General features: G+C 47.7%; 8 protein-coding genes across 8 annotated transcripts; 2 read left to right on the plus strand and 6 right to left on the minus strand.

Moving 5' to 3' along the window:
* Positions 1-643: 643 nt before the first annotated feature.
* FSUBG_11931 (uncharacterized protein) lies at positions 644-979 on the plus strand (the record flags this gene model as incomplete). The annotated part of the gene is made up of 1 exon (XM_036676667.1): positions 644-979. One exon carries the CDS (start codon positions 644-646, stop codon positions 977-979), a length of 336 nt encoding a protein of 111 aa, XP_036532586.1.
* Positions 980-1,183: 204 nt separating this feature from the next.
* Positions 1,184-2,815, minus strand: FSUBG_11932 (ATPase; the record flags this gene model as incomplete). The annotated part of the gene is made up of 2 exons (XM_036676668.1): positions 1,184-1,573; positions 1,619-2,815. 2 exons carry the CDS (start codon positions 2,813-2,815, stop codon positions 1,184-1,186), a joined length of 1,587 nt encoding a protein of 528 aa, XP_036532587.1.
* An 857-nt stretch (positions 2,816-3,672) lies between these two features.
* Positions 3,673-5,043, minus strand: FSUBG_11933 (phosphatidylserine decarboxylase 2; the record flags this gene model as incomplete). The annotated part of the gene is made up of 1 exon (XM_036676669.1): positions 3,673-5,043. One exon carries the CDS (start codon positions 5,041-5,043, stop codon positions 3,673-3,675), a length of 1,371 nt encoding a protein of 456 aa, XP_036532588.1.
* Positions 5,044-7,638: 2,595 nt separating this feature from the next.
* FSUBG_11934 (uncharacterized protein) lies at positions 7,639-7,884 on the minus strand (the record flags this gene model as incomplete). Its single annotated transcript, XM_036676670.1, has 1 exon — positions 7,639-7,884. The coding sequence occupies one exon, from the start codon at positions 7,882-7,884 to the stop codon at positions 7,639-7,641; it is 246 nt and encodes an 81-aa protein (XP_036532589.1).
* A 39-nt stretch (positions 7,885-7,923) lies between these two features.
* FSUBG_11935 (carboxy-cis cis-muconate cyclase) lies at positions 7,924-11,559 on the minus strand (the record flags this gene model as incomplete). Its single annotated transcript, XM_036676671.1, has 9 exons — positions 7,924-7,964; positions 8,013-8,130; positions 8,201-8,915; positions 8,953-9,134; positions 9,217-9,327; positions 10,305-10,656; positions 10,730-11,153; positions 11,213-11,321; positions 11,371-11,559. The coding sequence occupies 9 exons, from the start codon at positions 11,557-11,559 to the stop codon at positions 7,924-7,926; spliced, it is 2,241 nt and encodes a 746-aa protein (XP_036532590.1).
* Positions 11,560-12,324: 765 nt separating this feature from the next.
* On the minus strand, positions 12,325-12,879 carry FSUBG_11936 (uncharacterized protein; the record flags this gene model as incomplete). The annotated part of the gene is made up of 1 exon (XM_036676672.1): positions 12,325-12,879. The coding sequence occupies one exon, from the start codon at positions 12,877-12,879 to the stop codon at positions 12,325-12,327; it is 555 nt and encodes a 184-aa protein (XP_036532591.1).
* A 4,017-nt stretch (positions 12,880-16,896) lies between these two features.
* FSUBG_11937 (lactose permease) lies at positions 16,897-18,496 on the minus strand (the record flags this gene model as incomplete). The annotated part of the gene is made up of 5 exons (XM_036676673.1): positions 16,897-17,044; positions 17,155-17,223; positions 17,283-17,663; positions 17,716-18,223; positions 18,271-18,496. 5 exons carry the CDS (start codon positions 18,494-18,496, stop codon positions 16,897-16,899), a joined length of 1,332 nt encoding a protein of 443 aa, XP_036532592.1.
* Positions 18,497-19,834: 1,338 nt separating this feature from the next.
* FSUBG_11938 (beta-glucosidase K) lies at positions 19,835-23,287 on the plus strand (the record flags this gene model as incomplete). The annotated part of the gene is made up of 7 exons (XM_036676674.1): positions 19,835-19,937; positions 20,006-20,241; positions 20,284-20,612; positions 20,674-21,412; positions 21,456-22,108; positions 22,164-22,446; positions 22,505-23,287. The coding sequence occupies 7 exons, from the start codon at positions 19,835-19,837 to the stop codon at positions 23,285-23,287; spliced, it is 3,126 nt and encodes a 1,041-aa protein (XP_036532593.1).
* Between the last annotated feature and the right edge of the window lie 114 nt (positions 23,288-23,401).

The raw sequence follows: 23,401 nt of genomic DNA on the forward strand, positions 1-23,401 counted from the left end.
CCAGTATCAGTCCAAAGAGAACCTTCAGTAACAGTCAGGTATAACAATAGTTAGATGCCTGCCCGTACGCCTTGGCCATCCCCTGTCAGGATCTCTAGACCAGTGGGACAAGACCAATCATCATCTTATGATATGGTACTATAACTATGAAACAGCTAAGCCCAACATACAACCATGAGAACATCTCGCTACCGTAGAACGAGATTTGTGGCTAGCTGAGAATTAAGTGTCGATCCTGCTTGCTAAGAATATCAGGCAGAGTATGCTTCTCAAACTAGAAAATGTGGCTGCCTGAAAATGTGACACGCTTGATCTTACTTTATGTACAAGGATACATGGCTGGCTGAAAGTCCTAAATAGATTCCACTTCGTAGATCTTGGCGTATACAGATGTGTGGCTAGCTGAAAATACTACTGTGACTTGGAAGTATAAGTCGATTCACGTGAATCAGAACTGTTATACATCTATTCAGTGTTATATAAGACGAGAACCATCTGCTCAAATTCCCTCCCTTCTTATTCTGCTCACCAGAACCACACTCAAGTCTTACAGATAAAGCAAACCCACTTGAAAGTATGAGCCTTGTTCTTTCCGCCTTGTCATAAAGTTTTAGTAATAGCCTACTGACCAGAGAAGCCAACGATGCCTCAAGATGTCTACGTGCGATTTGCGAATGGCCTTGGCGAGGGCCAACAGCTCGACATCACCGTGTACTACCAAATGAATGGCTCTAATACAGTCTACCAGAAGCCCATTTCCCTGAACGGGCCCGGCTACGAAGTAGTGGAACTGAACTACATTCAGAAGGTAGTCAAGGGAGGCTTGACAGCCATTGTGGGTTTGAACTCCTCTGCATTTGATTGGCAGCCGGATGCAGTATACTTCACCACAAGAATGTCTGATGCTTCGGATGGGCGCCATTATCGTCTGGAATGGGAGAGTGGTGGAGTCTCTCGAGAGAAATGGTATTATCAGTAGTGGAATTCCGAGTTTAATAGTTCTGTATCTCTACAACGTTATCTCAGTACGTTGGGGATGCGGCAGCGAGCACAAACCATAGTAGGTTGGAGCTGAGTGTATAATATGTAAAGAAATATATTAATAATAGATTCTCTTCTAAGACATTCTACCCTGACTTATCTTCCAGCCCTCCTGCCTATTGTATTTTGCCCCTAGGATGCTTTAGTCTTCTTCTTCCATGCCTTCGCGAAGGATCTTAATTTGCTTTTTGATTTCGACCCACAGCTCCAGTCTGTCTAGGTCACCTTTGTCTGAGGCTAAGGAATCCCCAAACTCATCGCTAACTAACACCCAAGCCTCTGTAGAGCCTTCTACTGCTGGCTTGTTCTTTGACCGCCGAGCGATGGCTAACAGGGTTGCTACAAACGCCTCCTGGATGTAGGCAAAGCTGAATTTGTCCGTGATCTCAGCGATGGCCCTGCATAACTCGTCTGGGAACTCGATTTCTTTATTCGACTTCAGCTTCTTCTGCCAAAAGTGGCAATATGCCTCTCGTTGCTCAATGTTTGGGTCGGGAAAGTAATACTTTCGATCGAAGCGAGATGGACGTTTCTAAGTTATTAGCGGGCAGATCTGGGCCAAGGGTAAAATACTTACTGCGATTCCTGGGTCTAGGAGTTCCAAGTGGTTAGTACTGGCGATAATAAAGATGCCATCGTTCTGCTTCAGGCCGTCGACCTCGTTCAAGAAATAGCTCCTCACGTTGGGTGTAACAAGAGAATCAATATCTTCAAACACCAAGTAGCAGGGCGCAAACTCCCTAGCCTTCTGAAAGATCATGTAAAGAGAGCCTTGCGGTCCCATCCACGACTCTAGACTACGCACATAGACGGTGGGAATGGAAGGGGTTCTATCAGACAGCATATGCATTGTAGCTTTGATGCTGATAGTCTTCCCGTTCCCAGGAGGGCCGTGGTATATGATTCCTCGCTTCCATGGCACGCCGAGACCTGTGTATGTCTGTCTCGAGTCGAAGAAGGAGATGTGGTCATCTATGAGCGACTTCTTCATATCCTCGTCTAGGATGACTGCGTCCCATGTTGACTTCTGCGCGCTCTCCCATAGCTCGTGATCTTTAAGAAAAAAGCCTTGATCGAAGACCCAGACTTCATCATGTAGGTCGCTTGCCCATGAACCGGCGGTGAGAACAAGTTGGTCCGCTTTGTGGACATCAGCCGTCAGAATGTAGTAGTTTTTGACGGTTGGGTAGGATTCCGACCCATCCCGACCATCGGCTAGATAGACGATGAATTCTTCACCTTCCCATTGATATAGGAATTTGCCAAAGATGGGCGCCTCGCCCAAGGCTCCTTTATTGCCATCCATTCGACGGGCGGGAGGCAAGTAAACCGTCCATTCGAGGGACGATGGCAGGTCGCCCTTGTCTTGGATTGGAGTCACGGTAGCGAAGCCGGCGGCTGCAAAGGCCAGTAGATTGCAGGAGGTTCCCATGCCACTGTTCTGCGGGACTACAACAAGGTCAAGCTCAGGGTATTGCTTCTTGAGAGCTGCCGTAAAGACAAGATCAGTATTGATTCGCTTGCCGTTTGAGTGCTCAAAGTAGGAACTGGTTGCGCCCTCGCCATCTTGGACGGGCCGTAGAGACCTGAATGGTAGCGCCTGAGAAAAAGTAGGCCTTGAGATGGACGATTCAGGGTTCCCATGGTAAGGAGAAATATGCCCATGTTTGTCAGCGTCAGACATTTTGTAAGTTGGGAGCCTCGTAGTCGGGTTCTGCGGAAGGCGCCGCTGAGTCGAGGGCCCTGGAAGAGCTGAAGTTCGGCGGCTGCTCATCTTGCTGTGTCGGGTGTGAAGTGGGTTTGCCTAATGATTATTTGTTAATGATTGCGACTGGTAGTCTCGGTGGTGCTAATGAAGAAGTTGAAGTAGACTACAGACGTGGTTGCCTGGAAGAAGAGGGGAAGCTCGAACAATTATGACGCTGCGCCCCAATCCTGGCAGGGATTGTAATCCGCTAATCCGCTAGTCCGCCAGGTTGCCCCCGTACATGCTGCGCCTCTATTAGTAACACAAGGCTGAGCACAGAGGAGCATAGGGCACTGGAAGTAGTAACATAAAAGCTAAAGATATAAGGTCACATATACAAGGTTATTGTATGTCAGATATACCCCCTTCCAACTACATACGCAATGGAACTTTACTTCCGTTAATATAGTATGGCGTCAGCCAGTCACAAAACCTGCTAGGTAGCAGATTCAGAACAAGCAAGGTTATAAGAACGATTTCATCGGTATGCTTTATCTCACTCTACCAATATCTATATATTTATAGTCCGGCTAACTCGGAGATTATGGAATACGAGTAAGAAATGTGCATAGTTAATCCATTTAAGAACTCTAGTACCTCTCGTGCAGATGCGAATGTCAATCGTCCAAAAAATGCTTCTTAGCTCTTATGCGGTTAATACTAAGATAAGGTAATAAGAATTTGAAAGTTCTTCTAGATACATGTGCCGCAACGCGTTTGGAGATTATGGTTGTTTAGCCTGTCTAAGATCCTTGCGGACCCTAATGATTCATTGACCTCTTCGACCAAATCAACGTATCTCTCAGGCAACTATCAACAAAAAGCTGACATGGGACTGGAAGACAGCCCTAGAACTTGCAGTCTTAAAAGGCTCTTTGAATGTCTCAAGGCTCATCTGTGACCAATGCCAGTGCGCCGTTGACTGGAAGATTCTTCTTTGCACTCCAGTCCCATGTGCCGTCATCCTGCGGTTCACCTGGAGGTTGATTGAAGACCAGCTTAACACCGGGTCTAAAAACCATGCAGTGAGTACTGCCTCCAAAATGGAACATGCCAAGCTGATCTCCCTTCGAGATAGTTTGACCCTTAGTAACCGTGAACTGGCAGCTGGAAACCTCAGCCATGCCAACATAAACAATAGCCATTAGCCCAATAGGGCCTTCAGCTTGGATATAGATAATACCACGTGTAGCAACAGAGGATATATACGGCTGCGAGTTGTTTGGTCCATTGGCATCAGGGTTTGGGAACCCCTGGAACGGGCTCTCGCTGTAGTATGTGCCAGGGACATTGAAGACGTCAACCACTTTGCCGTTGACTGGCGAATTCCACCTATGATAGCTGAGGGCGCTGACGAAGGCTTGATAGACAGATCCGTTTGCGAACTGCTTTACATAGGATTCATTGGAGTTAAGCATATTGTTCAGGGAGTACGGCTGACCCTTCAGCAAGAAGAAGTCGGTCGCCTTGACGTTCTTCTTGTACTGCAGGGGACCAGATTCGCAGGAGTTGTTAAGAATACTAGTATTCATTGGCTGTACCACAGGACGGAGGTCTGGCATGAAGGTTCGCGTGAAGAACTGATCCCAAGACTCGAAACCAAGGTAGATAGGATCGCTCGGGTCTGGACAGTCGAAGATTTGGGTGAAGGTACGCGTGAGCCCATCCAGGTTGGCCTTCGCAACGATCATGGCCTGGCCTTTGGGGCCTAGCCAACCATTGGGGGCTTTGAGAACCACTTTCGAGGCAGAAGATGCAAGAAAGGTCTCAAAGTCATGAAGAATTGGCTGAAACTTCTGATTGACCTCTGGTAGATACCAAAAAGCCCAACCTGACTTGGTACCCATTGGCCAATCCAGAACTGCATTGATAGGAAACCCGATCAAACCCATCGCATCTGGGTCGTCTACCTCAAAGAACTCAGGACCCGTGACGATGATGGTATTCAAGACCTGGATAAACGTGGCAAAGTCACGAATCTGAGGGGCCCCAACAGGATCGGTGCCATTGTGGTAATCAGGGGGAACCTCAGTGAACATCAGCTGGGCAAGGCTTCTCAAGGTGTTATTCCCTTCAACATAGTCGGAGAATGCTTGTACATTGGGGTTCATAGGCAAGTTCTGGGTAGCCAGTTGTTCAACCTTCTGGCCGACCCATTGAAGAATTGTCTTTTTGTCGCGGGGAAGCCATAGTCCAAGAGTCTGAGATTGAAGCTTCCTGGCAAAGCTCTCGTTGGTGAAGGTAACAGAAGTCATAATGAATATGGATTATGTTTGTAGTGATGATAAGAATGATATTGTTTAAGATTGATGTTAGAGATGATGAGAATGGGAGTTATGTTTGGAGGGCACTGTCGAGGTTTATATAGCCTGATTTCGCCGTGTGCAATCTTTCGTATAGCCTGTGCTTCGAACAGGAGAAAATACTTCGAGGGGACACGGTGAGACACATGCGATAGCACGATCATACCACATGAGCTCTACAGCATTCCGACACTATTGCAGTCAGTGTGTGGCTTTCCTAATATTGGTTTGTGATATGTAAGGATATATGAGACAGTCCACATTCTGTTTAGCTCAACAACTGAAGAGACGATAAGGCCTCCTAAAAAAAAGAAGGCGTCGAATCACCTTCGCCTCTTCCAGCCGAATGAAACCTTGGTGACCTCTTAGCCTTTTAATTGCTGACTGGCGTGGTCTCTACTCACATCCGGGTTTGGCTTTGGTGAATAGACATAAGTTAAAACCAAAGACAGTTAGTAAAGAAGTTGGCAGAAGGACAGTATTTCTTGGCCGATGTCTTGATATCAATTGACCAACTTACAGTTTTGTGGCTAATGCATGCAAGTCCGATGCATTTTATCACCGGAACCCAGACTATTTTCTCCGATCAGGTCTTGCAGTGACTGTGAATGGTGCCTAAGGTTCTCGTGGACCAGGCCAGAACGTTCCCTGAGATATTTTTGGGTAACTGATCCACAATTTTATCTTTGACTCGTTATCTGGAGTCAGCTAGCCACAAGACATGTATGTCTTAAAACTATCGGTAACTATACCCAATGCGGCCTTTGGTAAAGAAATCTCCTCAGACTATTCTACGATTTAGCAGACTGCCTAGTTCTGGAGGTCTTCAACCACGAACCAAAGGGCTTATACGTCGTCCGTCACTTTGATATAGAGCCAAGATTGCCCCATATACGCATGGTTTCCAATAAGAACTTTCTGTTTAATAAATGTCTAATAAGCGGCCGAAAGTAGAAGTCTCACATGAGTCTACGGAGGTGTAAGCATTATCCTCAGCCAATTTGTTGATCAATATTCAATTTCACAACTCATTTGTTCATGGCTGAGAAGTTGTGAGACATTTTACAGACAGCGCTGGATATTGACTCAGCTGCATACAAGAGGACTTCTTAATGCACTCACTTCAGCCAGCCACTGTTTGGGTTGGGCCGTGAAATCGGCTGACCCTGTACTGTTTTATTGGGTCCCCAGTAGTGATGTCTAACAGGCATGGGACGGTTGGAGCTGATCCTGAATGGTTTCCCCACCCAGTGGCGCTCGGGAGGTCAACATAAGGTACTTTGGGTGGTGGCAGCCAAGAACTAGGCTCAGAGGATGTGTGAGAAGTACGTCAATAAGATTCATGGCCCTTCCATGCAACAACAGAAGCAGGTTCAATGTTGCATCTGCATGGTCAGCGAAGAAACCAAATGGATAGCAATCGCTTCTCAGATGCGTTGCGCTTGGTGTAGCGCGACAGGCGACCACTTATCACATGGACACATGGTCTCCCAACAGAGGTATCGCGGGTGAAAGGTCCGGCAGACACATACTTGATTAGCGCTGTGCTGTACTACGGCGTATATGAGATGTGAGCAGAACTCTGTGGCTTCTTAATCGTATGACTGTTTAGGATTTTGATGTGGTTAACTAGGTATAGAGTTGGGTTCTAGCCAGAATTTAGCCTCATCACATTGGCCGTTGTGATATTAAGTCAAGTCTTAATTGTGATAGGGGCTTGATAGAATGGTACCTTTTATTGTGTGGTGCGAAGTGGATTACGGAGCTGGATAGGCTGTCTCAAATCACTTTGACATCATCGACGACTGATGAGCCAGAGGGATAATTGTTTGTACAAAATCAACACGACTGCCGCCTGTTTGTGACGATGCCGCAGTCAACGGCGGCCTGCGGCAAAGGTCAAGATTGTATCCGTAAAACACTAAGTCTCGTTTTCGGGCAGCCTTGATTCGACTTCTTGTCACACAACAACACATGCAGGTTATATCACAAATGTGGAACGTGGCTAGCAGCTGATAAGGCATGTCTCGTTTGAATATGCCACTAACAGAAATGCCAAGACGGAGCAACTATTCCGGGTGGATATCGGCAGTTAGACTGCAAATCGGAACGTGTCCAAGCATACAGTGGCTGCAGCATATAACCCACTGCTGGTGTCCTGATTAGCACAAAGCGCCTGCTAGAGTAGAATCTTTTAGGCTACAAGTTAGAGAAGCTTATTATTTTAACTTTTTATTTTATTTTTATTTTATTTTTAAACCTCGTTTAAGTATTTTATATTTAATCAAGTTCTTAAGTTTAAAAATAATAAAAATAATAATATATTTAATTTTAGATAATTCTTAATAAAAAGATAAGTATTAAGAAAATAAAAAAATATATAAAAAGTAAATAGGCTTTATTAATTTATTAAAGCATTTTATAATTAGTTATAAGCTAGTAATAATCTTTTTAATATACCCAAGTCTAAAAGGCTTAAAATAAGTATTAAGTACAAGCGCGATTAAGCTTAGCGCGTTCAACCTGAGCACGAAAATCCTCGAACTGCTAAATCTTATGTCGTTCATCCCAGTCAGGATCCTTGATCTCACCATCCGGGCCGCAACGATGGTACGTCACCTCTCTCATGTCGACGGCGACCTTCTTATCCTTCACAGTCCACAGGCAAGCATCGCCACCTGAACCGTGGTTGTTGAGGGGCTTGTAGCTATCGACCTTGTCGAGCCGCTCCTTGAGCGAATTATGGAGCACGGCTCCTCGGGGTATATCACGAGGAGCAGACAAATTGGGCATGCCCCTGTAGAGCTCCTATCCTCTTTTCTTCACGTCTTTTCAGTCGTTGAGTTCCCAGCGAGGAATACCAGGGAGCGTCTCTGGTTTTGTAGTCAGTAATGGTGTTGATGGGTTGGAGGGTTACATACTAATCAGGTTCCACATAAAGACCTTGAGAAAAGATGAGCCGTAGCCGAACCTGAGTGTGTTGTGCATGAATCCATTGGTGATGCGTTCCTTGACGGCTTCAGCCACATTCATACTTTTCTTGAAAGTATCAAGAGTATCGCTCCAGTGAACCTGGTAACGAGGGTGTTGTTTGCCGACAAATGTCAACCTCGCGGATCATCCATTCAAGGGCCATGTCGCTCATCTGCAAGTTCTCATCCTTGAGCGGCTCGCCCAAGTTATCAACCTTGGTTCCGCTGAAAATGTACTTCCAGAGCCGCCAGACTTCCAAACCTGTTGGTATAGCAGGCCATCCTCCGCCAACGTCACCGTGATTGCCAGGAAACCAAACCTCCCTGATATCTTCTTCTTCTTTTTTCCCTTTATTGTTACCGTCAATCACGGCTTTGTTCTGTTTGTCCCCGGTCTTGGATGTCTCGGCAGCCTTGACCACGGTCTTGATGTCTTGAGCTAGGAGGGCAGGCTTGAACTTGACCCGGCGCTCGTCGACAGCCACAGCGTGACGGACATGGTGCGCCGTTCCTGTTATTTCTACTGGGGCAGGCGCACTTCGTTCAACCATGGCCACAGAGTTGACGCAATCCCAGAGACCAAGGAAGAAGACTTTGATGTTCCCGCCGCCTTCGTCTCGACAGAAGGTGTCACTGAAAGCCTGAACCTCCTTTTCGGCTGCAATTCCTTTGGCACTTGGTGTAATGACGGGGTTACCAGCCAGATAGATATCCTCAACTGGCCCATCACTGTCTTCTTCATGGTCAGTTGATGAACACGAAGATCCACCGTCTCCATTGAGCGGAGCTGTTTCGGACCGTCTGGATCCAGTAGTCTGAGACTCGGGGGCTTTCGTATCAGAGGGACTAACCCTAGATAACTGCAGGCAGCTAATAAGACTCCATTCACACTGTATCAGAGGGACTGTTGCGGGCGCAATATCCCATGGCTTTAGTGCGATCGTCACTCTTGCACTGAAGCGAGCGTTGGTAGAGTCGGTATGCGAAAGGAACCGTTTCCTCGTTACCCTTGCAAAGAAGTCCGACCTCATTACCATGCGTGACAGGTATTTGGCGGTAAATGCGCCGCGGCTGAATCCAAAGATGTAAATCTTGGCTTACTTTGAAACTCTATTAGTATGCCATGACAATATGCTGATTGAATGACACTTACATAGTATCGCATTAGGAAACGATACCCTGCCATAATGTGGGCATCGAAAGTGGTACCGAAGCCCGAGTCAATTGCCTCGGAAACCCTGCTGCGCACTTCGCCAATTGGTGTCTTATGGACAGAGTTTTCGTTCACATCATATGTCCCGATACCAGCTTTACAACTCGTCAGCGGAGTCAACACCAGTGAGATAGGTCATATACTTTGATAATAATGGAACTGATTCTTGTGATTCCGGTCAAGCTTGCAGAGAATCTTGACCACGTTGGTGTCAGCGTTGGTGCCGCTGAAGGTATTGCCGGTACCGTCGAATCAAAGAATGAGCTTGACAAATTCATCGGGGGCAATAGGCTCTTCTACACCGGGGCCGCTAGCGTGGGGCATGTCAACGGAGACTGGAGGTGTCGTAGATTAATGAAAAAGGGTAGAGAAAAATGTCTGGGACTGGCGAAGTAATGAGAACACTGTATCTGCGGCGGATAGGAACGGTCTTTTATCACATTCATCCTCGTAGTATCATTGAGTAAAAAAGTTGAGTTTTGTTTACTCCTTCGTGCTCATTTTACGAGTTTCGGCTTTCTTGTTGCAGCTGCTCCTTCATCGCCGGAGATTATTGACAAATACAGAGACGAGGCGTTTGTCAGCTGCAGCCCAGACCCATCGCATGAGCTCCGATGTAGCCAATTGATTTGGCTTCACACGTGTGATGTAAGTAAAAGGCAATTTGAGATATGTTTTCATGCTCAATTCAGCCTTCCAGCTCACGTTTGGGGAATTCAGCAAGCCACTGTCATGCGAGGAGGACGTAGCTGAAATACCGTGCTTCTATCTCACTGAAACGGTACGATCGAGATTCCACACATTCCAACCATTATGCGGGGGCTTGGCTGAATTGAGACTCATCTTGCATAGAAGTTTTACGTAGGTCGAAAGGGTAATACAAAGACTTTCAGCTATTCTGAAATGGATCTTGAGGCTGGCTGAAAGAAGATTCAGCAGGATTAGAGTGTGTTAGCTAATTCCCAGGTGAAAAGAGCAATCTGTTCAGCACCAGATCTATATCTCCGTCCCATTTAGCTATACCATACAACATTGGCCGGCCCATTCTCAAGATCTAGGTGGGCAACTGCCGACGCACTCTTGTCTTTGATCTTCCAAATTTCGATGAAGTTTGAACCACTATCAGTAATAGCAAAGAAATCCTCACTGAAAGAAGCTGGCGAAACGGCATTGGCAGATCCTCCGCTGTTGGTGGTCTCTTGCAGAAACATCTGCTCTTTGATACCTCCAGTCTTAGCATCCAGACTGAACGCAGAGACATATCCGGGAACCCCAGTCTTGCGAGACCTCGTGGCGGCGAGCAGGTATTTGGGGGATGACCCTTCGGCAGAAGTGAAGAGCAGGACTTCGTCAGCCCAGTAAGAAGAAGAGTTGGTGAATCTTGAAGAAATAGTCAGCTCAAATAGAAATAAGGGAAAAGCTCAAAGTCCTACCTGAAGGAAGCAAGCTGTACGTCTCGTTGCGAAACTCGAGTTTTCCAGTCTTCGTGTCCCGCTTATATGCCGCAATGGAATTCGCCTCTTCATAAACAACATATACCCATTTTCCATTGGGGTGATCAGTCAAATGTCTCGGGTTTGATCCCTCTTCGGCAGCAAGATACTGCACCTCTTCTACCTTGCCATTTTCGCGGTCATAAGAGTGGACCCAGACTGCATTCCCCATGTCATCGGCAGAGTACAGAAAGTCATTCTTGGGGCTCAGTGAAGTTCCGTGAACGCCGCCTTTGGAGTTGTAAGTCGCATTTGCGAAGCTCTTCTGGAGAGTGCCGGTCTTGTCAACAGATATGGCGACTGTTGGACAGCCGCCTCCGTAGGGTGTTCCGAATACGGTGAAAAGAGACTTGGACGATGCGGTGATGAAGTTTGCGTTGTTACCTGAATAAAGATAGTCAGAGGATGGTCCCTGTACAAGTGTATCATGAAAGAGCGCTTACAGTCCGAGGACAAGCTGACGTTGCTCTTATAAGTCAATCCCAGATCCTTGGCGATCTTGTAGCTCTGCAAGTAACCAGTGGTGCCAACATATAGGTTTTGTTTGTGAGCCTAAAATCCTAATTAGATCCCAGATCGGTGATATCTAGGCGGTACCTACATCAAGTGCTATCCACTTCGACCCATCATCAGATACGGCTGATATGTTCTTCACCAAGTTTAAGGACAAGGCCTCATCATCAAACTCAATACCGGCAATTGTAGAGCCAGAAAAGAAACCAGAAAAGAGGTAATGCACTTCGGCAACAGTTGACGCGGCGAGAAGAGGAAATAGAGTTCTTGGCAACATTTTGGGCTGACTCGGGAGCTTTGAGGGATGATGGGGAATATTCTATGGAATCAATGGGGTATTTATTCTGCCAAGACAACTGGGGTTCCCGATCCAGTCCACTGCGGCTGCTACATGTTGCGGTCTACTTACTACTGCCGTGAAGATCTTTGCGTCTGTTTGGTGAAAAAGACGCGGCCTAATTGCGCGGCAGTTTGATATAGACGCCGCGATGTGGGTGAAGGCTCCCGCATTGTGGGGCCGGTAATTGAGAGAGGCCCCAGCAAGGGGGTTCAATGGTTCATGTGGCTGTGCCAGACTGAGATTGGAAGATTGGCAAGCAAAAGAAGAAGGCCGGTCATAATGATTGCCGATGATAATTAACATTTAAACGCTCATTGGTGTAATAACTCGTGAATGCTATGCCTAGGCGGTACACGCGGGCTGACGTCTCGCACTGAGGCAGAGCGCAATAGCGATGACTCTGATATTGTCGGGTATCACGTGTAATCGATCCATTTCATCCATGCCGACAAATCCATTCTATGTCATGAAAGTTAACCTACATATCTATTGGCTCTATGCGTAATATCACGGTTCCATGACCTGTCGTGACCCCTCAGTCCATGCTTCTATCTGTGCTAAGGTTGGGAGGTTGAGAGAGGCTTCAGCCCCAACGGCACAAAGGTAATGCCTCTATCTAAAGGACACTATTCGTCATCCCCATGCTTCTTCTCCCGCGTTTCATGGAGAAGGTTTCTTAGTACAGACAGGACACATTGACCCTCATAGCGGCTCGTTGATCCACTTGCTCTTGTACGCGACACCACTGCGTTTAAATAGCTGCGCGATAGGGCATCGTCGTTCAACCTCGGCGATAAAACGATTGAACGCAGCATCGTCTGCACTGGTCTGTACAGAAACCTCCAACTCCACGCTCTCCCAATTCGGGTTCCCCTGTTCGCCGCCAACAAACACCGCAGTGGGGAGTTGGCCCTCGACCGAGACGTGCCATTTGCCCAGCGTGAGCCCGTGATCCTTGGCTACAAGGGTGCCTGTGACTTGGTTGCACGAGCTGAGGCTGGCAAGGGTGTAGGCAATAGGCGAGGGATGTGATTCCTCGCCGCCGATGACCTTGGGGGCATCGGTTGAGAACGTGTACGGCTTGTCTTTGACAGAGATCTTTTGGATGGTACCGCTTCCTTGGGCGGAGATCTGAACTGCGAGGCGCTGGGAGTGAGATGGAGAAGTACAGAAGTGGCGTAGATTGAGGCTCAATCTTGAAGAGCGCTGCGAGTTGATGAGAGCTCGCGATGTTGACTTGACATGTGCTTGAAACATATTGAACTGTGAATTGAACACGAGATTCTGAACTTGGTCGGCTCATTTGGATAATTGAATTAAATACTCTAAATGTCCTTAAGGGTTCTTACTTAAATATTCTTTGTTTGCTACCCTGATGGTTTTCTGTTTAGCCCATTTATGACTCATTTAATTAGGCTTTACTTAACTGAAAACTCAACCCTAATTAATCCGAAATTCCAATTAATCTTGCCGCCAAACGCCACCAGCCCGTCTACCTGCAAAGGAAGGCCGCACGCAGGCTCTTTCTATACCGTCATCGGGATATCCAGTTCTTCAGCCAAAAGCCAGGGCCTAGCCACTATCAAGAGCCAAGATTGTATTGCCTCTCTTTTTTGTGCGTTGGGGCTGAAGCCTAGATCAACCACATAACCTTGTCACTTGTACCCGGATAGACTGTCATGAAGTTAAGAATCCCGATTACGCAACCGACTTTCCGAGTGCAGTGCCATATCTCCCCGCCGCATTCACGCCTTCCACCCCATCACCATAGTGCAATAGAATACTCGCCATTCTCCCTAGAGATCGAGTCGCCGTAGTTCAAGCCGCTCTTACGGCGGGTGAGTTGGGCGTCACTGTTGTCACATACTCGCCAGTCGCCACTCGGCCGCAGTATCTTATGCGGAACACTTCGTTCGCCCGCCGACTGTGTCCCCGGAGACTTTCGCTCATATCTGCCCAGGTTCAGCGAAGAGAATTATCCCAAATACTTCGCCCTTGTGGACAAGAATTCGATACATTGCCAATGCTAAAGGAATCACTGCCTCGCAGCTGACGCTGGCCTGGCTTCTGGCCCACGGCGATGAAATCTTTCCTGTTACTGGGACAACATGGCCGGAACGATTGTTCAAGAATTTGATTAGTTGCAGGGTCGAGTGAGGGGAAAAGAGAAGATTGCGGTTTGAAAGTAAGCAGAAAATGCTGAGGTAATAGGTAGTCGACATCTTGAACCAGGTTGTGGCCACCAGACTTGAAGATAAAAGCCGACTGGAACTTGTCAGTGCTGTCGTATGCTACTGACGCTCTCACAACATGTAACAGAGTAATAGTATCAGCAAGCCAGCCACGCTTCTCGGCGTGGACCTAAAGAGAGACAAGAACTTTGAAGACATCCATTTTAGTCTAGCGTAGTTTTAATAAACACGGAAACCCCATTCCTAACATAAACCTTATTACTTGTTTTTAGAAGAGCAGCCTCTGTCGTTAGAAGGCAAACCCATTAAGTATTGATACGTGGATGATTCATAAACATAGCAAAACGGGCACTATTCGGCTTCTTTAATTGAGGCAAAGAATGTATTGTTGCTCTTATAACAGACATTGTGAAGAGAGACCAACCACAAGCAGTTTGTGCCGCTCTGAGTACAACTGTTTCATCCCACTTCTAGACATTAGTTAGACTGACCCTTGTTAGTACTCAGCTTCTAAAGCACCAAGTCTGAGACATGACGTAATAAAGTCGCCAAAACCCTGGTAGTTCATAACAGGATTTAAATGATGGTATTTGATCTTCCTTGTTGTTGACCTTCCAACCGAAGAGCATGCCTTCCTGTTTCCGGCTTCATCCTTATCTAACACCAAGTCCAGTTGTGTATATTTACTACATTCAATGTGGTGGAATACGCTCTCAACCACAAGTCTCAACTGTAAATAATACATCTAGCTCACAACTTGGACATATTCGCTATTATCCAAAATACGACATATTCGCTGTGAGCCCTTCATGGATCAACAACATCCTCAAGTGCAGCAACAACCTCAAGAATGCCTCGAAACACAAGACAAAACACGCCTCCGAACGCAATCAATCTCAAAAAGCCCACTGAATGCAACAATTTCGGAGTTCAATAATCAAGTCTTCGAGGAACGCTCCGCAGATATGGCCGCCATTTTCTGCAGCCAAGAAAAACAAATTGAAAACCTTCAAGAAACTGTCAGTAATCTAATTGGTCAGAATAAGCTACTGATTTCCAGGTATTACGATAGGATGAACGAATCAATCTCTCTACGATCAAACGTCTTAACTTCAAATCAACAATTACAAAAGGCTCTTAATGACACGAAGACTATGGCGCATGCTGTTAATAAGCTTCAAAGTCAGGTTTTGCAGCTGAAGCAGCTGAAGATGTTAACGACCACTCCCAGATCCATCATAGTAAACAAATTACTGAACTCGCCGCTTTCAACTGGAAAAGACTCTTCTTCTTCCATGCCTGTTCCAAGTCAAATGGCTAAGGACCTCAAAGGGACCCTCGATAGGTCGATGAGTGCCGATGAAGCTCTATATATTTACACCAAATTCGAAGACTGGCTCGGTACCGAAGCTCTGCAGTCGGTCACACTCGTCACCTGCTGTGTGTGTCAAGAAGTCAGGTTCAGGCAAGCTGTTGGCTTGTCCAAGCCTAGGCCTCTTAACGAATTCATCGAGAGGGACCTCAGGTTGGGATGCGAAAATCCTGTCTGTTCCGCCTGCTTTCTTAAATCAATTTTCTCGTCTCTAGCACGATTAAGAGAGACTTGGTGGAAAACCCAAGGACTGGAGATATGCTTGCCTTGTCCTTGTGGCTGCTCTCCTGCAGGGCTTCACATAAATGATCGCAGCTCTTTACTACAGGTATTACAGTACCTAGGGAATGAAAAGGCCGAGTTCTCGGTGATCAGAATGTAAGCTACAGTCAATGGTTTGGGAACAACAAAATAACTAATCCATGACAGTTATGACACGATTCTTCAGCTAATGCAAGCCCTTTATTTTGTCGAACCTCGACTCACATCAAAAGCCAGAAAGGTGGCAGCACGCCTGCATTTCAAGATGATAAAATATGGCTTGATGCATTCGCCCTTTGACCAGAGATATAGGTGCCCAACTCGAAGCAAGGTTGGATCGCCGCTGAAGCAAGACTTCAACCATGTTGAACTATATAACATCGATCAAGGTGGGAAGTCATTACAGGTCCCTATCTTTACACAATTACTTCGGGTTGAGGAGACTCCCATCGAGTGTGTCATCTGTACTGAGTCAATCTACAATGTCTCCTATGACGCTGTCGATGAATGGATAGAAGTCTGTATTGAATTCGATGGTGATTGGGTATGGAAGATCTCACGATTCCCCAAGATATTGCGTGCAAGGTGCAAGCATACAATCGAATTCTGCACGCCTTGCTTACAAAGACATATTGCATCCCAGTTGGAGCAACTAGACAAGAACACCTGCGACATCATCCGTTGCCCGTCTCAAACATGCCAACGGTTGCTCGCCTACGAGGAAATACAGCTCTATGCACAGAAGGACACATTTTACAAGTAAGCTTGCTACCATATTCATACAGAATATCCACTGATACCATGATAAGATACAACGAGTACTTGAAACTCAGGGCATTGCGGCGCACTCCATCTTTCCTATAGTGTTTAGCTGAGAACTGCTCTAGTGGTTAGATGCATAAATTGATATTGGATAACCATGTTTCGTGCGCCCAATGAGGCTTCCAGATGAGTTTCACTCATCAAAATCTTTGAGTTTATTGAGTTCAAGTTACATACCCATAAGATTGGAGATACTTGGATGTCTTTCACTGGACATATCTATCTGGATGCTCAAGAATTTGAATCTGTCGATGTGCCAAGTCGCTAGATCACATAGTCTATATCAATGTTGCTGTCGTTCTCTACCTTTCGCCTCAACCTGCTGGAGCCCCATCGAAGCGAACAGCGGTTTTGGCTACACATCTTGCGCTTCACCGTTATTACTCCCAAGATTATTTATGAAAGGAGATCCAGGACGCTACGGTTGCTGGTGGGGGAAGCTCGCTGACAGCTCTCCACATAGCCGCTGACTCCGTCACGGTCATCTTAAAGTCTTGCATGAGTCTGTCTGGTACTGTTTATCCTCCGCACAATATACACGTTTGCTTATTCCCTTAGCCCGCTTTGGACATTATTTATCCCCTCACGTATTATTGTCATAAGACGGACTTTGATACAACTATGGCTCTACAGAAGCTTACCTCTGATGACGTTGACAGCGATTTTGACGTTGAGTATGTCATCCGAAATGCATTTTTCAGGTGCACCACCCACCAGCACCGTAGTGTAGACGTGGCCCTCTGATAAAACGCGCGCGATACTTGTCTGGCATGGCCTTATGATACTTAGCTATTAAGGCACCCATGATTTGACAACCCGAACTTAGACTAGCCAGTGTATATAATAGGAGATAGGTAAGAGTTCTGGCTGCTATTAATTACATACAAGCGACCACAATTCGACCAGTTGATTCGTCGTGGCTCCTGATGAAATAGCTCGTGAGTGCTGTCCAAGCTACATAGCTGAGGCAAAGCCCTGACGTAGCAACCAGGAACAGCCTTCGCCGCCCGAACCTGTCAACCATCAAAGCACCAGCAAAGACAGCGGCGGCAAAGTTAAAGAGCTGAAGCAAGCCGTTGATCAAAACTTGGTGTTTGGCTTCCGTGATACCGATGGTATCGAGGACCAGAGACAAGTAATATGTGACAACGCCAATGCCGTTCCACTGACTGAAAAAGCCCAGGATGGCTGCAATAATAGTACGTCTCCGCATAGGGGCCGTCTTGATGAGCATCTTCCACGAGGCTGATGACTCATGACTTCTTTCAAGCGCCAGAGCATTCTCGATCTCGGTGATCTCGAACGCAACAAGTGGAGAGTTTTCCTGTCCGCCTGCATGGAATTTGGTAAAAATCGCGATGGCTTGGTCTTTCTTACCATTCGCAATGAGCCATCTGTAGCATAAATTTGTTAGTCACCTGTAGATCGCTCTGAGCTGATACTTACCGAGCAGATTCTGGAACCCAGTAGATAAACATAAGCTGAAGAAACGGAATAGCTGCCTGCAGAGCCGAGGGACATCGCCAAGCCCAAGTGGATTGCATCTTGAAAGTTCCATAGGTGATCCAAGCAGCCGCGATAGCACTAAAGTAGAAGAAGGTATTGTACAGCGCAGTCATCTTGCCCCGATGTGTAGGATAGGATAGCTCGGAAACGAGAATCGGGCACGCGACCTGAGGAAAGACAGTGGCAAAGCCTATAAGACCCCTTGACACGATGAACATGGGAAGATTGATTGACGCTGCTTGGATAGCGGGCCCGATCACAAGCGATACGAGGCCAATATAGATGGGCACCTTTCGGCCAAATTTGTCTGAGATGGTACTTGCTGGAACCAACCCGAGAATCTTGCAGACGGGGTAGACTGCGTTGATGGCGCCGAGGAGGGGAGGAGGCGGGTGGTTGAAGAAGTTTCGCCACTGCGGGAGTGTCTGGAGACCGTTCATCATAGACCCTGTTATCATGTTAGTTGCTGTATGTATGAGTGGCTAGAAAACTTACCGTCGTATCCTACAGCGGAGGAACTGAGCAGGGGGACAAGAAGCATCAGGTTAAGAAGAAGGAGATGCTTTGTTCGATACCAGGGAAGCTCTGTCTGGGGAAGAACCTTGGGCCGGTCAGTACTTGTTACGTTGGAGAGGGAATGAGATGGTACCTTCAAGAGCTCAGGCCCGACAGTATTCTCTGCGGTGTCTTTGTTGTCCGTTTTCTTCGTGAAACAGCCCATGATGAATCAGTATGGCGATACAGGAGGCAGTGATAATTGTGCTGGCTTATTGTATTCCTAAGAAATGGCAAGATGATCGTCGTATACTTATAGTGATTCGGACACGAAGCGTTTATGTTGGAATGGTGTTGTTGTCGGTTTCAGACGCCCACGATGCCTCGTGCGTGGGTGAGCAGAATTTGATGGTGAGGCCCGGTCATGATTGGATTCACCAGGGGCCCCCATGGGGTTCAGACTAGATGTCCGAGAATCTGGGGATTGGTCCGAGTTGCAGCCCGCAGATCTAACATAAGGTAATTCAAGCTTAGTTGGAGGGGTCGCAGTCAAGCCAATACAATAAAACTTAGGACCTCTATCCTAGGTGACAAAACTTCTTAGTTAAACTTAGATGAGTTTAGCGGAGTTTAGTATAGATTTAGAAAATCTTGACTACGCATTTTTTTCACCTCAGTTTAATATCAGAAGTCTTCTTGCACCTGGGGGCTGTTCAGCTGCGGGGAGACTACAGAATGATCTAGACTCACTAAGGTAGCCTAACCTAGCTCCGAGTGAGAGACACGTGCGTCGCATGATTTCTCAGGCCGAGATGATGCAGTCGCAGATATCAGACTGGCATTCATCACTCCCGCCCATCTTCCCTTCGACACTCCTCAAGGCTACACGGCGGATGCTGTTGCCGACCCCATGGTCTTTATCCTGCGGCATAGGTACATATCCCTCTGTGAGTTAGTCTCACGACCTTTCGTAAGACTCTGCGTGGACCATTTGGCAGATGAGATGGTAGCCTCGCTACATGGTATAATCAGCTCGTACGCATCGCAGTGTGTTCGCTTCTGCATCTTGAAACTCGATCAGGTCGCGGGGCATCGGCATCAGGGGACTTGGTATGGTATTCGAGTGGCGACAAGCGCTGCGTTGATCTTGGCAGCTGTTGACAAGGCGCAGCGCCTGGCAGAAGAAGATGAAGCATTTAGTCTTGTGCAGAGTGTGACGCTGCCTGAGACTTGGAAGGACTGCGTCGCGCGGGGTGCAGCGTCGGTACAGCAGTATCTTGATGAGCCGAATGGGGGCTGTTCTAACTTGAAGCAGCTGTTAGAAGGGGTAGTGCGAGGGTCGTTCCTCGGTTAATCATGTCTCTTGGCTGGTCGGGGAGACTCCCCGGTCACCCCCCACTGACTGACTCCATCGGGTCATCCCTGAGGTCTTACACGCATTACTCCATTAATGTTTATCCTTCACAAGATATATAAGTTGGGTATCTAACCGCCTTAGCCCGTTTTAGGCATTGTGTATCCTTGAGTTATTCTATCGTCCCAACACGCACATCTTTATACAACCATGGTTTTGAAACGAACGACCCATGATGACGTGCCCAGCTGTTTTAGTGTTGAGTATGTCCTCCAAAATGCATCTGTCTCTGAAAAGATATCTCTGCTCTCTGGTGAGTGACACTCAAGCATTCCCTTCCCCGGCCCTAGACGACTCTAACTTGGCTCGTATTTTCTCCAGGCCGAGACTTTTGGCACACGAACCCCCTCCCAGCATTCAACGTTCCATCCGTGCGTGTCAGCGACGGGCCAAATGGCGTGCGAGGAACCAAATTCGTCGACGGCGTGCCTGCAGCCTGTTTGCCCTGCGGTACCGGTCTAGCAGCCACCTGGGACCAGGACCTCCTATACAAAGCAGGCACACTTATAGGTGACGAGGGCATAGCGAAAGGCGCGCATTGCTGGCTCGGTCCTACAGTGTGCATCCAGCGCTCTCCCCTCGGCGGCCGTGGCTTTTAGTCAATGGCAGAGGATCCTTATGCAACGGGCAAACTAGCTGCTGCTTACATCAAAGGCGTACAGTCTACGGGTGTAGTGTCGGTCATTAAGCACTGGCTTGCGAATGACCAGGAACATGAGAGGGTTGGCGTCAATGTTGTTGCCAGTGAGCGCGCGCTGAGGGAGATTCATATGCTTCCTTTCCAGATTGCGCTTAGTGATGCGGCGCCGGGCGGTGTCATGGCTTGTTACAACAAAGTCAATGGAAAACATGTTTCAGAAAACAGAGACTTTCTTGACGCTTTGCTCCGCGAAGAGTGGCAGTGGAAGGGTTTGATCATGAGCGATTGGTATGCCGCAAATCCGCCTCCTCCAGACACAGCTAATTCTAACATTCATTTCTCGTTGCAGGTTCGGAACTTATTCTACCACCGAAGCCGTCAATGCAGGACTGGATCTCGAGATACCAGGACCAACGAGGCAACGCGGTCAGCTTCTCGACCTTGCCGTGTCAACCCGAAAGGTATCTCGATCAACGATAGACATTCGAGCCCGAAATGTCCTCGAGTTCGTCCAAAGATGCACAAAGGCTCCTGTTGCTGCAGAAGAAGGTGGACGTGATTTTCCCGAAGACAGGCAGCTCAACCGAAAGCTTGCAGGCGACAGTGTTGTCCTCCTAAAGAATGAAGGTGGCCAACTTCCTCTCAAGCGACCTTTCAAAAGCATTGCTTTGATCGGACCAAACATGAAGACCACTTCGTTCTGTGGAGGCGGCTCTGCCCATCTCCAGCCTTACTACACTGTTTCTCCCTACGAGGGGATCGTAGCCCAACTACCGCCTGATGTTGAAGTCCGGTACGAGGTTGGAGCGTCAGCAAATGGGTGGAACCCCCTCCTACAGGGCGATATGATCACCACGCCGGAGGGAGCACCGGGTATGCGAATGCGCTTCTACAGTCAGGGACCCAGTGTACCCGACCGCGAGATCAAAAACGAGAGCCATCTGCCTGTTTCCTCAAGGCTACTAATGGGCTATTCGCATCCAAAGCTGGAGAACCATTTCTACGCATCTGTAGAAGGCGATCTCGTCATCCAGGAAACAGGATTGTTTGAGTTCGGCCTCGCGGTCTATGGCTCTGCACGACTCTATGTCGATGGTCAGCTAGCTATTGATCGACAATAGTCTTGTCCAGCAAAGCGACACATTCTTCTTTGGTAAGGGAACCATTGAGGAAAAGGCTCAGATGCACCTTGTGCGGGGCCAGAAGTACCGCATCACCATCGAGTATGAGATCGCACCATCTTCCAAACTCGTTAAACCAGGCGTGGTCAATTTTGGCGGTGGCGCAGGGAGAGTTGGTCTAGCGAGTGCAGTTGACCCTGAAATCGGGATCCAGAAAGCCGTCTCCGCAGCGCTCCAGTCAGATGTGACCATTCTGTGCGTTGGGATGACGAGGGACCAAGAATCTGAGGGTTTTGACAGAGCTCATATGGATCTTCCTGGATCACTTCCTCAGCTTGCGTCGGCCGTCTTGGCTGCCGTTCCAGACACAATCGTTATCACGCAGAGCGGTACGCCGTTCAGCATGCTCTGGGCTGAGAGTGCAAAGACTCACGTGCATGCTTGGTTAGCTGGCAGTGAGACCGGAAACGGCATTGCTGATGTTCTGTTCGGAGCAACATGCCCGAGTGGAAAACTTCCGCTTTCGTTTCCGCGCCGCATACAAGACACGCCGACCTTTTTGAACTTTGGTAGCGAGAGGGGACGTGTTATCTATGGTGAGGATATCTACGTTGGGTATCGGTACTACGAAAAGGTCGATCGAGACGTACTATATCCGTTTGGGTGAGTGGGACGAGACAAGACTCTGCCCAAGACACAACTAACATGACATTAATAGCCACGGTCTATCTTACACCACGTTTACATACGACAAGCTGAACGTCACATCCTCGGACGTGAGCTTCGACATCACCAACTCTGCCTCCGTGCCTGGAGCCGAAGTCTCCCAGCTTTACATCGCAGTCGACGAGGCTACATCCTCGATCCAGAGAGCTAAAAAGGAATTGAAGGCTATCTGGAATATGCCTGTTTTGCTGGGTCCGAGTCTTGGGCCTGCTGTTGGTGCGTATGTCTCGAGAGGTCTGGGATGGAGATGGAACTTTTGGCTGCTTATTATAATGGTGGGTATCTCCGTTCATGATGTTTCAATGTCCTGGTTGTACTGATATGCTGTTACAGACTGGAGCTGTGCTTGTTGTCTGCGCCTTCATCCAGAAAGAGACTCATCCTCCAACTCTTCAGAGAAAGAAGCTTAAGGCACTACAAATAGAGCGTCACACCGAAGAATTGCCGCCCGCCACACCGCACCGACAACTCATCAAGAGAAGCCTGGCCCGCCCATTGAAGATGCTTTTCTTGTCCCCGATTATCTTCGGTCTCTCGTTCCTGACCGCGATCGCCTACGGAACTCTATATCTTCTATTCACGACGGTCTCCGAAACCTTCATAACGAAATATGGCATAGTCACAAACGTCGGTCTTATCTATCTAGGCTTCGGATTCGGTCAAATTGTCGGCCTTATACTCTTCGGCATGGTCTCAGATCCAATTCTGCGAAGAATGGCGCGAGGCGGCGAACTCAAGCCCGAGTACCGCCTCCCTCTCATGATACCGTGCAGTGCAATAATCCCTGTTGGTCTGTTGGTCTATGGATGGACGACCGAGTATGGAGTCTTTTGGTTTGTACCTGTTATCGGCACATTCATGATTGGCTTTGGAATGATCACTGTGTTTCCATCTGTGAGCACTTACTTGGTTGACGCATTCCCTACTTATGCTGCTAGTGCCACTGCGGCAAATACAGTGCTTAGGAGTGTTGGAGGTGCGCTTTTGCCTCTTGCTGGCCCCAAGATGTTTCATGCCATAGGCCAGGGTTGGTGCGGGTGTATCGCTGGCCATGATCAGCATGATTGTTATATCATACAAATATGGGGAACGCCTAAGAACAGGAGCAAAGTATAAATTAGACTTAGATGCCTGAAGGTACAAGAATGAAGCACTCTGCGATCTATTTATAACTCTTAAATGATATCTGGTGAGCTTGGCTGAAACCCATCAAGACCCCATACCACAAGT

This window comes from Fusarium subglutinans, assembly GCF_013396075.1.
Source record: "Fusarium subglutinans strain NRRL 66333 chromosome Unknown NRRL66333_c0000241, whole genome shotgun sequence".
Classification (NCBI taxonomy): domain Eukaryota; kingdom Fungi; phylum Ascomycota; class Sordariomycetes; order Hypocreales; family Nectriaceae; genus Fusarium; species Fusarium subglutinans.